This window comes from Chiloscyllium plagiosum, chromosome 10 (genome assembly GCF_004010195.1).
Source record: "Chiloscyllium plagiosum isolate BGI_BamShark_2017 chromosome 10, ASM401019v2, whole genome shotgun sequence".
Taxonomy (NCBI): domain Eukaryota; kingdom Metazoa; phylum Chordata; class Chondrichthyes; order Orectolobiformes; family Hemiscylliidae; genus Chiloscyllium; species Chiloscyllium plagiosum.
The window spans coordinates 82,074,558-82,088,853 of record NC_057719.1 but is presented as its reverse complement, the minus strand read 5'-3'; the positions used below and the strand labels follow the sequence as shown (position 1 = coordinate 82,088,853).

The 14,296-nt window shown below is 43.1% G+C and overlaps 1 protein-coding gene across 2 annotated transcripts in view; it reads right to left on the bottom strand.

Moving 5' to 3' along the window:
- Nucleotides 1-3,414: 3,414 nt before the first annotated feature.
- Nucleotides 3,415-14,296, bottom strand: part of si:dkey-13p1.4 (transmembrane protein 151B) — a 51,114-nt gene continuing 40,232 nt past the window's right edge. Inside the window, exon 3 of one of the 2 annotated variants that reach the window (XM_043698203.1) lies at nucleotides 3,415-3,588. In XM_043698203.1, coding sequence (XP_043554138.1) covers nucleotides 3,561-3,588 — 28 coding nt within the window. In that variant the 3' untranslated portion in view covers nucleotides 3,415-3,560. Of the gene's footprint in view, nucleotides 3,589-4,800; nucleotides 5,084-14,296 lie in introns of those variants that run through there. The other variant, XM_043698202.1, reaches the window with a different exon arrangement.

Here is a 14,296-nt window from a genome sequence, read left to right as displayed (position 1 = left end):
AGGGGACTATCCCTGGACGAAAAAAAAAGAAAGAAGAAAAAAAAAATAAAAATAGAAAACAGGAGTGTCAGGCCACCCGGGTGTTTTCCTATCTTCCTGGTGGTGGAAATTGAATAAAGATTGGTGCACTTTGTGTCTTTCACTGTGTCTCAAAAAAGAAAAAAAAAATAAACAGGAGATTTTGGGCGTTTGCACTCCCTTTTTGATTTTCTGAAAAACCTCTTCCTCTGCTTTTGGTTGCACTTCAGTCCCACGCTCCTGATCTTTGGGCACCCGGTACGGAAGAAGGAGGGCAGGTCTGAAGACCTCCTCGTGGATCTGCTCCTGGGCCTGGCCAAACTGGCCATTAACAGGTCCAGGCAGCGGGCCGTGGAGGGGGTCGTTAGGGCCAACTGCCTGCCCCTCTTCCGCGGTTACGTTAGGGCCCAGGTGTCCTTGGAGAAGGAGCACGCGGTGTCCACCAACACCCTGGAGTTGTTCAGTGAGAGGAAGGCGCCGCAGGGAGTGGAGTGCATTATTTCTCCCTCCAACTCTGTTTTGATTTAGTCCCTACCCTCCCCTTCACTGTTTTTGATCACACAGCACTGTCCTTTGATGTGAAGGGCAGTGTTTGTCACTGGCCACCCGGGTGTTTTCCTATCTTCCTGGTGGTGGAAATTGAATAAAGATTTGTGCACTTTGTGTCTTTCACTGTGTCTCACACCAAAAATAGACTGCTGCTGCACACCGTCCACCTCTTCTCCCTCATCCACCGTCCGGACACGCCTTGGCGTGCCCATTTGCCACCGGGCGGTGGGGATCCCCAGTGGAGGGCTCTCTACGCGGGAGCCCTCCCCATTTCTCTCGGGAATCTGGGGTGGAGGGTGTTGCACGCAGCAGTCCCCTGCAACCGCAGGTTGCGGTGGTTCATGGACTCCCAGCCCAACTGCTTGTTCTGTGGCGCTGTGGAGTCCGTGGACCATGTGTATATTGGGTGTGGGCGTTTGCACTCCCTTTTTGATTTCACTACTGCACTTAGGTGGTAGTGTGGGGGTTAAAACGAAGAGAAAAAAAAAGGAAAAAAAAAAATAAAATAAACAGGAAATTTTTGATTTAGTCCCTACCCTCCCCTTCACTGTTTTGATCACACAGCATTGCCCTTTGATGTGAAGGGCAGTGTTTGTCACTGGCCACCCGGGTGTTTTCCTATCTTCCTGGTGGTGGAAATTGAATAAAGATTTGTGCACTTTGTGTCTTTCACTGTGTCTCCCACCTGCACACACACACACACACCATGGGTGCTGGGGAAAAAATAAGCACTACCGCACTTAGGTGGTAGTGTGGGGGGAAAAAAAAAGAGAAAAAAAAAGAAAAAATAAATAAACAGCAGATTTTGGATAAAAAAAAAATAAACAGGAGTGTCAGACCATCCGGGTGTTTTCCTATCTTCCTGGTGGTGGAAATTGAATAAAGATTCGAAAAAGAAAAAAATAAAGTGCTATACCCTTTGATGTGAAGGGCAGTGTTTGTCATGGCCACCCGGGTGTTTTCCTGTCTTCCTGGTGGTGGAAATTGAATAAAGATTCGTGCTCTTTGTGTCTTTCACTGTGTCTCAGACCTGCACACACACACCATGGGTGCTGGGGAAAAAATAAGCACTACTGCACTTAGGTGGTAGTGTGGGGGTTAAATTAAAAAAAAAATTAAACAGGAGAAAAAAAAATTAAAAAAAAGGGAAACAGGAGTGTCAGACCACCCGGTGTTTTCCTATCTTCCTGGTGGTGGAAATTGAATAAAGATTCGAAAAAGAAAAAAATAAAGTGGTGTCTCATCTTCCTGGTGGTGGAATTTGAATAAAGATTTGTGCACTTTGTGTCTTTCACTGTGTCTCACACCTGCACACACACAGCATGGGTGCTGGGGAAAAAAATAAGAAAAAAAAAACAGGAGTGTCAGACCACCAGGGTGTTTTCCTGTCTTCCTGGTGGTGGAAATTGAATAAAGATTCGAAAAAGAAAAAAATAAAGTGCTATACCCTTTGTTGTGAAGGGCAGTGTTTGTCACTGGCCACCTGGGTGTTTGCCTATTGTGAGTGTATGTAAAAAAAAAGGAAAAAAAAAAAACAGGAGTGTCAGATTCTGGCACTCTAATAGCTGACTCTGTAGAGGCAGTACTAGAGTCAAGGACTATTCATGTGTAAATAAAGGGTGACATGATAACTGTGGAATTATTTCAGTGGCAGTGGGAGCAAATCATGGGAGAAACTCTCTCGCAACAGTCGTCTTCGAGTTGGGGTAAGCATTTCATATCATGCCTTTATTTGGGAAACTTGACTCGGTCAACCCTGCCATTGAGGATTGTGTCCAGAATGTCGAAAGAATGCGTTATTTTTCCTATGCAAAAGACATTGCGGCAGCTGAAAAGCAATGAGTAATTCTCATGATAGAAAAAGCTGTGGCTCTACAGTCTGTTATTAGAAGCCTAACTTTCCAAGGCTCCTACTGAAACCTATCAAGAATTGACAGACATGGTTAAGGAATAGAGAGTGGTTTGTGTGTGGATTGATCTGCCAGGGGAAGTGGTGGATGAATGTACAATTACAATATTTAAAAGACATTTGGATATGAATAGGTAAGGTTTGGAGGGATATGGGCCAATCTCAACCAAGTGGGACTTGTTTAGTTTGGAAATAAAGTAGGCGTGGACTGTTGAACCAAAGGGTCTGTTTCCATATGACTAGGTTCCACTTGGTGGACTAATTAGTAAAGTTAGGAAAAACAATAACTGCAGATGCTGGAAACCAGATTCTGGATCAGTGGTGCTGGAAGAGCACAGCAATTCAGGCAGCATCCAACGAGCAACGAAATCGACGTTTCGGGCAAAAGCCCTTCATTAGTAAAGTTAGATCACATGGGATTCAAGGAGACCTTGCCAATTGGCTACAAAATTGGCTTGACAGTAGGAAACAGAGGGTGGTGGTGGTGGTGGAGAGTTGTTTTTTTGAGAGGCCAAGGACTATTTATAGTAAAAATTAACAACTTTATTTCTTAAAGTACAACAGAGAATAATTAACTAACAACTGTTTACCATTCCTTACTGTTTACCTATCTGTTACCTTTCCTTCTGTAACACTAGTCCAATAAAACTCCCAATCAAGATTTACAAAACAAGACTTCTTATCTCAAAACCAGGCAGATTTCGTTCTTCTGTTCGGATCTTCCTGTCTTCTTTTCTTCTTCTTAGGAATTTCTGTGGCACAGGTTACTGTTCAAAAAGGTACCTTTTTAAGAGAGCTATTTTTCAGTCTGTTTACATGCGGGCCTTGTCAGTTTTCCTCTCAACTGTTCAATTTCCCGCCAGTTTTATACCCCAGAGCATGGGGTTGTGTCATTGGCTTTTAAGATTGTCAATACACTCAATTCAAACTTGATTGGAAATTGGTATTTTTCTCAGGGTATATTTAAATCGATTGGCTGAATTCAAACTTGTTTTTGTCTCCAGGTAACAAACTACTCAAGTTGTTCAACCCAGTGTTACAACACTTGGAGCTGTGTCCAATAGTTTTGCTGCTTTTAACTGTCTTAAAATGACATCCACATCTTCATAACACTAGAGAAATTGAGGGTTTGATTAAGAAAAAGAACGAAGCACATGTTAGGTATAGACAGGATAGATAGAGTGAATCTTTAGAATATAAAGGTAGTAGGAATATACTTAAGAGGGAAATCAGGAGGGCAAAAAGTGGACATGAGATAGCTTTAGCAAATAGGGTTAAGGAGAATCCAAAGGATTTTCACAACTTGAAAGGATGATGTTGCTAGGGTTGGAAGATTTGAGCTACAGGGAGAGGTTGAATAGGCTGGGGCTGTTTTCCCTGGAGCGTCAGAGGCTGAGGGATGACCTTATAGAGGTTTATAAAATCATGAGGGGCATGGATAGGATAAATAGACAAAGTCTTTTCCATGGAGTCGGGGAGTCCAGAAGTAGAGGGCATAGGTTTAGGTTGAGAGGGGAAAGATATAAAAGAGACCTAAGGGGCAACTTTTTCACAGAGTGTGGTATGTGTATGGAAAGAGCTGCCAGAGGAAGTGGTGGCTAGTACAATTGCAACATTTAAAAGGCATCTGGGTGGGTATATGAATAGGAAGGGTTTGGAGGGATATGGAGCGGGTGCAAGCAGATGTGACTAGATTGGGTTGGGATATCTGGTCAGCATGGATGGGTTGGACTGAAGGGGCTGTTTCTGTGCTGTACACCTCTATGACTCTAATTAGGTCAATGGGCTGAGGAGTGGCAGATGGAGTTTAATGTACATAAATGTGAGGTATTGCATTTTGATAAAACAACCAAGGGCAGGACTTAGACAATTAAGGGGCACAGGGTAGCGTTGGAGAATAGAGATACCTGGGGGTTCAGGTACATACTACTTTGAAATTGGCATCACGTAGACAGCATAGTAATGCCATAGAATCTCTGCAGTGTGGAAACAGGTCCTTCGGCCCAACAAGTCCACATTGACCCTCCGAAGAGTATCCCATCCAAACCCATTCCCCTACATTTACCCGATTAATGCATCTAACCTACACATCCCTGAACATTATGGGCAATTTAGCATGACCAATTCACCTAACCTGTACATCTTTAGATTGTGGAAGGAAATCCTTGCAGACACTGGGAGAACGTGCAAACTCCACACACATTAGCCCGAGGCTGGAATTGAACCCGGGTGAGGAAACAGTGCTAACCACTGGGCCACCATGCCACCCAAAGCAGGTGATGGACCAGGTGAAGGTGACAGCAAGGTGCTCAAGTTCAATCAGAATCCATCGGGGATATTGCAGGGAGTCCTGTGGCAAGATTGAAGGTGGATCTGGAAACCTTGTTGAACAAGTAATTAAGGTAATTTAAAATTTAGAATTATGAGCCGCCTTAAACCTCCTGGATTTCCCAGCACAGTACCTGTTTTGCAATCTGTCACTAGGGTCATCATAGCAGGAACAGTTTCTTTACTGAAACAGGCAGGTTGAAAGGGCTTTGATTTGTTAAACTGAAGACAGCACCATCCACATGCAGTGAGGTTCCTGCAATAGCCATTGAAAGGCTGCTGAAAGGAAATATCAGTAGGTCATTCAGCCCATTGAGCCTCCTCCAATTCAATGCAATCATGGCTGATCCTCTTGCAGAGTTAGATTGTACTTTGCTTAAAAACTGCATGAATCCATGTAAGACTCTGTTAACTCACCTTTTAGATTAGAATCAGTCTAAACATTATGGTACAGACAACAAAACACAGGAGGCTAACACCTTCAACATCTGAACATCTTATCTGGGCTGACACCAATTGTTACAGTTAACCTGAGAATGTAACTTTTTTAAAAACATTTTTGCGATTTACAAATGAAAGAAGTGAAACTCTCATGGTCATTCTAACAGATGAGAAACTTAAACAATCAAGGTATTTTTCAATGTATAATTTCAGTTACATCACACTGTAAACCTTTGCTATAAATTTTGTCTTAAAATTGTGTACTCCACAGCCACCTAATGAAGGAGCAGCGCTTTGAAAGCTAGTGCTTCCAAATAAACCTGTTGGACTATAACCTGATGGTGTGATTTTTAACTTCCAAATCCACAACCACTAACACACAGGACAAGCACAGCAGATACTTGGAAGTATAACTATCTGCAAAGTCCTCTCCAAGAAAATCACCATTCTGACTTGTGCCTTGTAGATGGTGAACAAGCAATGAGGAAATAAACAAGTTCATTACTTGCTGCATGATTCCTAGCCTTTCAGCTACTCTTGCAGTCATAGCATGTATATGATTGTCTAGTTCAGATGCTGATCAATGGTAATCCAATGGAATTATATCAATATTCCTTCACTATTGCTGGGTCAAAAATCATATAATTCCCTCCCTGAGGACATTGTGGGTGTACCTATAGCACATAGACTGCAGTGGTTCAGAAAGACAGCCCACCACCTCAAGGGCAACTGTAATAAATGCTGGCCAGCCAGCGACACCCAATTTCCACAAGTGAATTAAAAAAAACTAACATGAGTTTTGCTTTAAAGATTATGCCCCCATGCTCTTGAATTCCCTCAACCAAAGGGAACACTGTCTCCCTACCTACCCTATAGGTGTCCTACAGCATTCCAAACATCTTGACCAGAACTCATCACTGCTAACTCTTTTCTTGTCCCTTCTTCCTTTGGACACTCCCCTGAAGCACTCGCCTACATGATTTTTTTCAATGCCCTTCCCCTTGTTCCAGGGGCACAGTTTCCAGTGTCTGACATAACGACATTAACACTCTCCCCACCCACCCTGCCTTCTCTAGGTCAGACCCCCATGGCATCTCTATGGTTGTCCAATCTGGAAGCCTATTGTTACTGATCCTTCCAATTGTTCACCCATCACATTGATACACCTGCTGTCTTGCCTTTTTGCACCAATTGGAAAGTGATCCTGCTTCTACCTTCCTGCTTTGGATAATGCTAGACTTCCCCCACCCACATCTAATTCCCCTCAGGAATTTGTGAATTCCTGGAGGGTTGGCAATCCTTGTAACACAGATGTCTCTATCCCCACACCATCTATGTGGAACTTACACTTTCTCCCAGTGTCTGGGTGGGTTTCCTCTGGGTGCTCCAGTTTCCTTCCACAGTCCAAAGATATGCAGGTGAGGTGGATTGGCAATGCTAAGTTGTCCATAGTGTATAGGACTGTGCAGGTTAGGTGGATTAGTCATGAGAAATGCAGGGTTACATAGATAGAGTAAGAGGATGGCATGTACCTTAAAGAATCAGTGTCAACTTCATTGGCTAAATAGCCTGCCTCCACACTGTAGGGATGCTATGTCCAAAGCAATGATCCACACACGATGCAACACAGCATTTTTATTTCAAACTTTTTTTTTATTCAAAAAAGTATCAGAATAAGAAAGTGACAGTCTTATGCCAACAGTTCAGGAGGTTGGGGAGGGAGTGCTTATTAGCAGGAAGACAAAGAGCCCTGCACCAGTAATAGACAGACACAGAGACCGCAAATCCACACCAATAGGCAAACAAAATAAAATACATTCAGATGCTCCAGTAATAGCCATGGGTGCCTCTCACCTTTTCATTCCCACTTCTGACCGCCGTGACTTATCGAGGAGTGAGTGTAGCAGGTTTTATTTTTTAATTTGTTTGCATAGTTTGTCCCAGTGCAATAGTCCACAGCATTAAGACATGTCAACAGTAAGACATGTCAGAGGGCCCTCACTAATCAGGTCACATTTAAATACAGTAAAACATTTCAAGTCAGAACTGAGCCTGCAGCAGCGGGACTTTGTACAGCTCACTCCTACAGTCTTTAGGGATTTCAGACTGTCAGTCATTGAGGAATCCCCAAAGTCTTTGTTTTCTTCCACAAGTCCTGTAGGTTCACTGATTTTATGTAGTCACTCGCCAATCCCTGGAAGTGCAAACTCTTTTACTGGAATATGAATATGATTGACAGGGACCATAAGTCCTTTGATATTCTTCACAGGCGAGCCTAGATTAGTTACTGGCTATTCCACTACAGGAAGCATTGAATAGTCAAGCCTGCCCACCCAATCCTGTCCTCCTCTAACACACGTGTGCTTCGAGCCAGGGCCAAGGTAGGTCACTTGATCATCATCAGGAAACTGGTCCATCAGAGTTTCATCCCGGTCGGCAGTGAGTTAATTGAACTCCACACGCTGACTACAAACAAATTGGGTAAATGGACTGTTCCTGTGTTGTCAATTCTAGGTATTTCCTGGCCAATGTATCAGTTGCATTTCACTCCTATCTATTCAAAATATGATTGCCACATCAATGCAAGCCCTCCTCTACTCTACGATTAGTTGGTATTTATCCACTAACAGGTCAGAAGCAGGTGTAGAGACTGGCAACTGTTTAATTTGACACTCATTCACAATGAGCCAGCTCAAGGAACCTGGCAAATATATTCAGAGTAAATCTCCCTTTGTGACTCATTGGGCAACATTCTCATCGCTGAATCATGACAATACACAAAATAGGAGCAGTACACCACTGTCGCCCCTACAGCCTGCTCTGCCATTTAAGATGATTATGGCTGATCTGGTTGTTTTTCAAATTCTACATTCTCATCTTCCCTCAATAACCGTTGATTCTCCCACAAATAAGAGTCTATGTACCTCTGTCTTAAAAATATTAAATGATCCCACTTCCACTACTTCTTTGAGGCAAGTAGTTCCAAAGTTACACAATCCTCAAAAAATTCTCATGTCCTTCCCCAAAGAGTGACCCCTGAATTAGTACAGCACCTCCATACTTTGGATTGATCCTTTCTATGCCCACCCAGTCAAAAAGATTCAAAATCTTAAATGTTTTAATCAAGTCACCCTTCGCACTAAGTTCCACTGTATAATGCCAGTCTGTCCAAATATCCTCATTAGACAACCCGCTCATCCCAGTATCGATCTAATGAATGTTCTTTGAACCGCTTTCAATGCATTTACATCCTTTCTTAAATAAGGGGACTAAGGTCACATGTGGCCACACTATTGTTGACTATGGGGTGGTCATACCCCACTTCAGAGGCTTGAGCACTAAATTCAGGCTGATAGTCACAGTCACAGTGCAGCACTGAAAGAGTAAAAAAAAAAGTATTGCAGGTACTGTCATCTAGATGCTAAAATAAAAATAGAGTTGGTTGTGAAGGATTCTATAGCACTGCCTAGAAGGAAAGCTGGGAAGTTTTGCAGCAGACCAATCTTTATTTCTCATTCCACACCATTTAAAAGAGCTTATCTGGTTATTACATTGGGCTCTTTGACATTGGGAAATGTGCCATCAAAACACAAATCTTTCTTTCAACTCTAAGCAATCTCATAAGTCAGGCACATAGCAAAAGCTTCATTCCGATACCCAAAGCAGTATTCCATTGATTAAGCCCACACCTGATGTGGCCCCATAATGTAATGGCCAGTTTATGTGAAATCCAGCACCTCTAACAGTGTCACACACTCTCAGCACTGGACTGGAGGACCAAGCACGAAATACTTGTGGACTGCTACTTGAACTTTCTTCTTGCAACTGAAACAGCAGCTGACACAAGAAGACAGAAAGGTTGGTATTTTTGAAGTATACAGAACAAACTCGATTATTTGAACGAGATGGTCTGGGAGTATTTTGCTCGGCTAACTGTTTGATAACTGATTGTTCGGATGACGTTTTTATGGGACCTTGAGATCTTGTTCGGATAATCCGAAATTTGGATAATTGACATTTGGGTAACAGAGGTGGTTCTGTATTCCAGAAGAAATGGGCCTTCTCCATCTAAACCTGCTCTTTGTAGTATGAAATTTGCAACTTTTTCCTAATTTTCAGAAGCTGAGACAAATCTCCCCATCAATTGAGGGCCCTGTCAGTGTGCAATCCCATTGCAGCTTGTCAAAATGATAATTCCAACCAGATTTCTCCAAACATTGTATAGTCAATATACCCGAATGTGGATTTTATTGCTTGCCCAATGTCAGCAAGGTCTGATGACCATTTTAACTCCCCTGCAGCTCCATTTAGGTACTTGTTCTTTTGATCCAAAGTCACTGACAGCAAGTGTCCTGTGTATTGGTGTCACAATCTAAGACCAGCTCTGCTGTTATCACTGCGTGATAACAGAAGTACGTACAGGAATCAGTTCAGTGCTAAATCCCCACCCAGAAAGCATTAATATCTGATTGGCCCAGTTCTGGAAGGTTTCTTCACATGACCTTAATGGCTCTGCCCCACTCAAAGCCATTCATTACCAAAATGTCCATTCTCACTGAATCCCATATGTTGTCACCAATTAGCAAATATATAGGCCGTTTGATTAAAAGCACAATGCAACATTCCTTTAAAACTTCTCCAGGGTCAATCGACATTAAGCTCTTGGATTCTCCAGGACAATTCTGAGGAACAACCCTCACCAACTACATGAGTGGTAGCCACCAATACGTTTCCACTCGGCAGTCAATTGGTTTCCTTATACTAGCTTGCCCTGGCACCTCTGGGAATTAGATACTGTTTCCTCCATACTGCAGCAAACAAACTCTGGACAAATATATAGTGATGTTTAAAAAAAAGCTAAAACTGATCATAGATCACAGCTATTTCAAACAGAATGGAGGAATCGGACTCTAATTTGGCAGAAGGCAATGTGTAGAGATGGCCCTTGTTGCAGAGTTTCCATGTCTTGCAGAAGCCCTTATTCAGACAGATCTTCTGAATGATTAGATTAGATTCCCTACAGTGTGGAAACAGGCCCTTTGGCTCAACCAGTCCACACCGATCCTCCAAAGAGTAACCCACCCAGAACCATTTCCCTCTGACTAATGCACCCAACACTATGGGCAATTTAGCATGGCCAATTCACCTGACCTGCACATCTTTGGACTGTGGGAGGAAACGGGAGCACCTGGAGGAAACCCACGCAGACACGGGGAGAATGTGCAAACTCCACACAGAGTGTCGCCCAAGGTTGGAATCAAACCTGGGAAGCTGGTGCTGTGTAGCAGTAGGGCTAACCACTGAGCCACCGTGCTGCCTCGTGCATTTCGCGCCCCAACCCTGTGAGGACATAGCAACACTCTCTAACAAGCCCAGGTACTCGGCAAAAGAACTCCAGGATACATTGCCATAGGAAATGTTCCAGAATAGAATTACTTAAACTCACTATAAGGTTCTGGTCTTTTAACTAATGCAAATGCAGGACCCAGCTTACATACAGCTTGTATTTCTGGACTGATAATGATGTCTGTACCAGTGACTGGCCAAATCTAGGATCCTAGCAATATTTCAGGTGCATGGCCCACATGACTTCAGGTGAGTTCCAAATCAATGTCTTTCAGCACACAGAACACACACCTGTCACAGTTGTGCCCAATGCATTCTTCAGGATTGCTCAGGAACTGTGCATTAGCATAAGATGCATATGAAAAACAGTGAAAGGTCACCTAACTGGTTGTTGCATAGATCAGGTGGTAGAAAGCAATCAGTTATTTAGTTAAAATTTCTAGGAAGGTGACCGGGATTTGGTCCCCTCTCCCATGCATTCCCAATGGATCAATGATGGCGACCCTTGCTCCGGTACAGGCCCAAATCTCTGTTCCTTTGATAACACAGGATCAGGAGTGTTGGAGACAGTTGGTGTTTGCAGAAGCTTGATCACAGCAAAGTTTGATTACGAGCCCAAACCCCAACACCCACACTTCTTGCAGGGATGCTGACTGTGGTCAGTATTGGCCACCCAACATAGCTACCTTCCTAATGTGCCACCTGACGACAACAATCACAAAGAACATATCATTTGTCAAATGGCCATTCTTTTAGATCATTTCCAACTTTAAAAATAAATTAATGGTAAACAAAGGAAAAGTTTTACAAAGTGCAATTCCTGTAAATGCCACCATTTTACTACTTGGGTATTAATTTTTTAAAAAAATGGTATATGGGTGTCATGGCAAGGCCAGCATTTGGTTACCTGTTCCTAAATTTTTTATTCATTCATGGGATGAGGGCGTTGCTACCATCCCTATTACCCAGACGGCAGTTAAAAGTCAACCACACTGCTGTGGGTCTGGAGTCACATGTAGGCCAGACCAGGTAAGGATGGCAGTTTCCTTCCCTAACAGACGACAGTGAACTAGATGTGTTTTTCCCCCAACAACTGGCAATGAATTCATGGTCTTCATTAAATTCCTAATTCCAGATTTTTATTTAATTCAAATTCAACTATCTGCTGTGGTCAGATTCAAATCCAGGTCCCAAGGACATCATCTGGATCCCTGGATTAATAGTCCAGTGATAATACCACCAGGCCATCAACTCCCCATAAAATTGTCTCTGAACACAGTGGCTTGTCAGGATAGTCCGAGGGCAGCAAATAATCCACCATGTTGCTGTTGGGGCTAGAGTCACATGTAAACCAAACCATGCAAGGACGGCAGATTTCTTCCCCTAAAAGGCATTAATGAACTAGATAGTTCTTTACACCAATCAATGCTAGTTTCATGATCACCATTATGGAGAATAGCTTTCAACTCCAGATTTTATTAATTGAATTTCAATCCCACAATCTGCTACTGCAGGATTTTAATCCCTGTCCGCAGAGCTTGAACCTGGGCCTCCGGATTATGAGGCCAGAGTTCGCTTGCAGTACTGTTAAGGAGATTAACCTATAATTCTTGAGACTACCAGGGCAATCCTGGAAGGGTTGACAACTGAAAGTGAGACAGCAGTCAGGAATGAAAGCTCAACTGACTGTTTTTCCCACCACCTGTTAAGGATGTGCTTGGTATCTGTAAAATAAAATGACTGATTGGCTGCTCTGATTAAAAAGGGTGAGCATATTGTCAGGTAGACATCAATGGGCTCGCGGTGCCTCTGTCAACTTCTTTTCAGCCTTGCGATTGTTCCCCCTGGAACAGAACACAGTCATTCGGCCTCAAACCAATTCTGTTGCCGTTCGTTTCAATCAGCTGGGTAACTCTAGTTACTCAGCTAATCTAAATGAATGGCAACAGAATTAGTTCCCTTCCCTTGCCCAGCTAAAACTTTATTGTTTGACAATTTTCAGTTAACCCATCACAACATCTTTCTTAGGACGAGAGTTTCAGAATCCCTACTACTCTGTGCAGCACAAAAACAGATGATAGAATCTTACAACACAAGAGGTAATTCAGTCCATAATGTCTGTGACAGCTATTAAAACAAAGCTATCTAATCAGTTCTGCTTTCTTTGCTCTAATCCCAGAGCACTGCATTATTTTTCCTTTTCAAGTATATATCCAGTTCTAAACCAAGTACAGACTTACTCAGGTATTGGAGATACAAATTGAACTCCATTCAGTCTGTGTTTTCTCAGATTACCACAAACTTTAGAACAAGGAGACACAGACACAGGAACAGAAGAGGGTTCGGACACAGGCAATATAGATTCAACTAATTCACATAGACAGGAGATAGTGTGGAAAGATCTAAACAGAGATCTGAGAAGGTTTTAGAGCCACTTGGTGTTTGAGATGAACATCTCATTCATTTCTGTGCTGAAATGCTGATTGGGAGGCAGCCTGGGTGGCAGAAATCTTGCGCAGCACCTCCTAGTACAGTAACATGATAACTATCTCTTGTAGTGCTGTGACCCGATCAGTATGACCCACTGAGCTTGGCGAACTGGCACCATGTGAAATCTGTACTCTTAATACAGGCATCACCAGTATGAGAACTGCCAGCTTCCCTGACCCCCAACATTGTCGTTTACCAAAGGATAAAGGAAGGAGCACTATCCAAAATGGCTGCACCCAGTCTGTCTCTAATCAGCTATTCTAAAGTGTGACAGGTGACAACTAAGAATCTAGTGGCTTTTCCCCATATAACAGTACGTTATACATTATGGACACTTCCTACTTAGTATCTAGGCTAATCAAGCTGCCCGGTGTGATATACATTCCCACTTAAGGATGAATACAGATCTTTATCAGGCTGTGTTTTTGATCTGAATGTGTGTTGTTAATTTGGCTCCTTTAAGATGAGGCATATGGTCTCATCACATTTGACCAAAATTCTCTCCTCTTCTAAATGCCCACAATTTGCAGGTTTGGAGATGGGTTTCCCCTTGTCCCTTCCTTTCTGCCCCCCACTTTCACCCATATTCATCTATTACTGAAAACAAATAAAATGCTAGAATTATTGGTGAGCTAAACAAGAAAAGATCTCTCAATCTCTCGGCGCTTCTTGAGAGTTTGAATCAGTTGTTGACCCTTGTAGATAGGGAGTGGGCAATGCCAGTCAGCACCGTGTGGGGAATGCCACAAAGCCTGATGTTGGCAAACCTTGCTGGTCCTGGAGGCACCAACAACTTATATCTGTGTGTCTTTCACTGAAAGAAAACCTCCCCGAGGAGTGTTGTCAAGCATAATTTGACACTGAGTCTAAAAAAAAGCAATGGGGTAGAGTTGCTCAAAGAGGTAGGTTCGAAGGAGGGCCTTAAAGGAATAGGATGAGGAGGAAGGGCAGAGAGAGAGAGATTTAGGGGGGGACTTCATAAACAGAGAGGCTGAGCAGCTGATAGTGCAGCTAATAGGGGGAGGCAGGGTGTGCGTGTGGAGATTTTAGAATTGAGAGGAGCGCCAAGATCACGGAGAAAGTTGGAGAGTATAAAGGAGGCAGGTAAATACAGAGACAGAGGAGGGGGAAAGGAAGGCAATGGAACGACTTGAATGAGAGGGTGATGCTGGTGGGGTGCTGGAGGAAGCGAAGGAGAGGGTAACATTGTGGGGG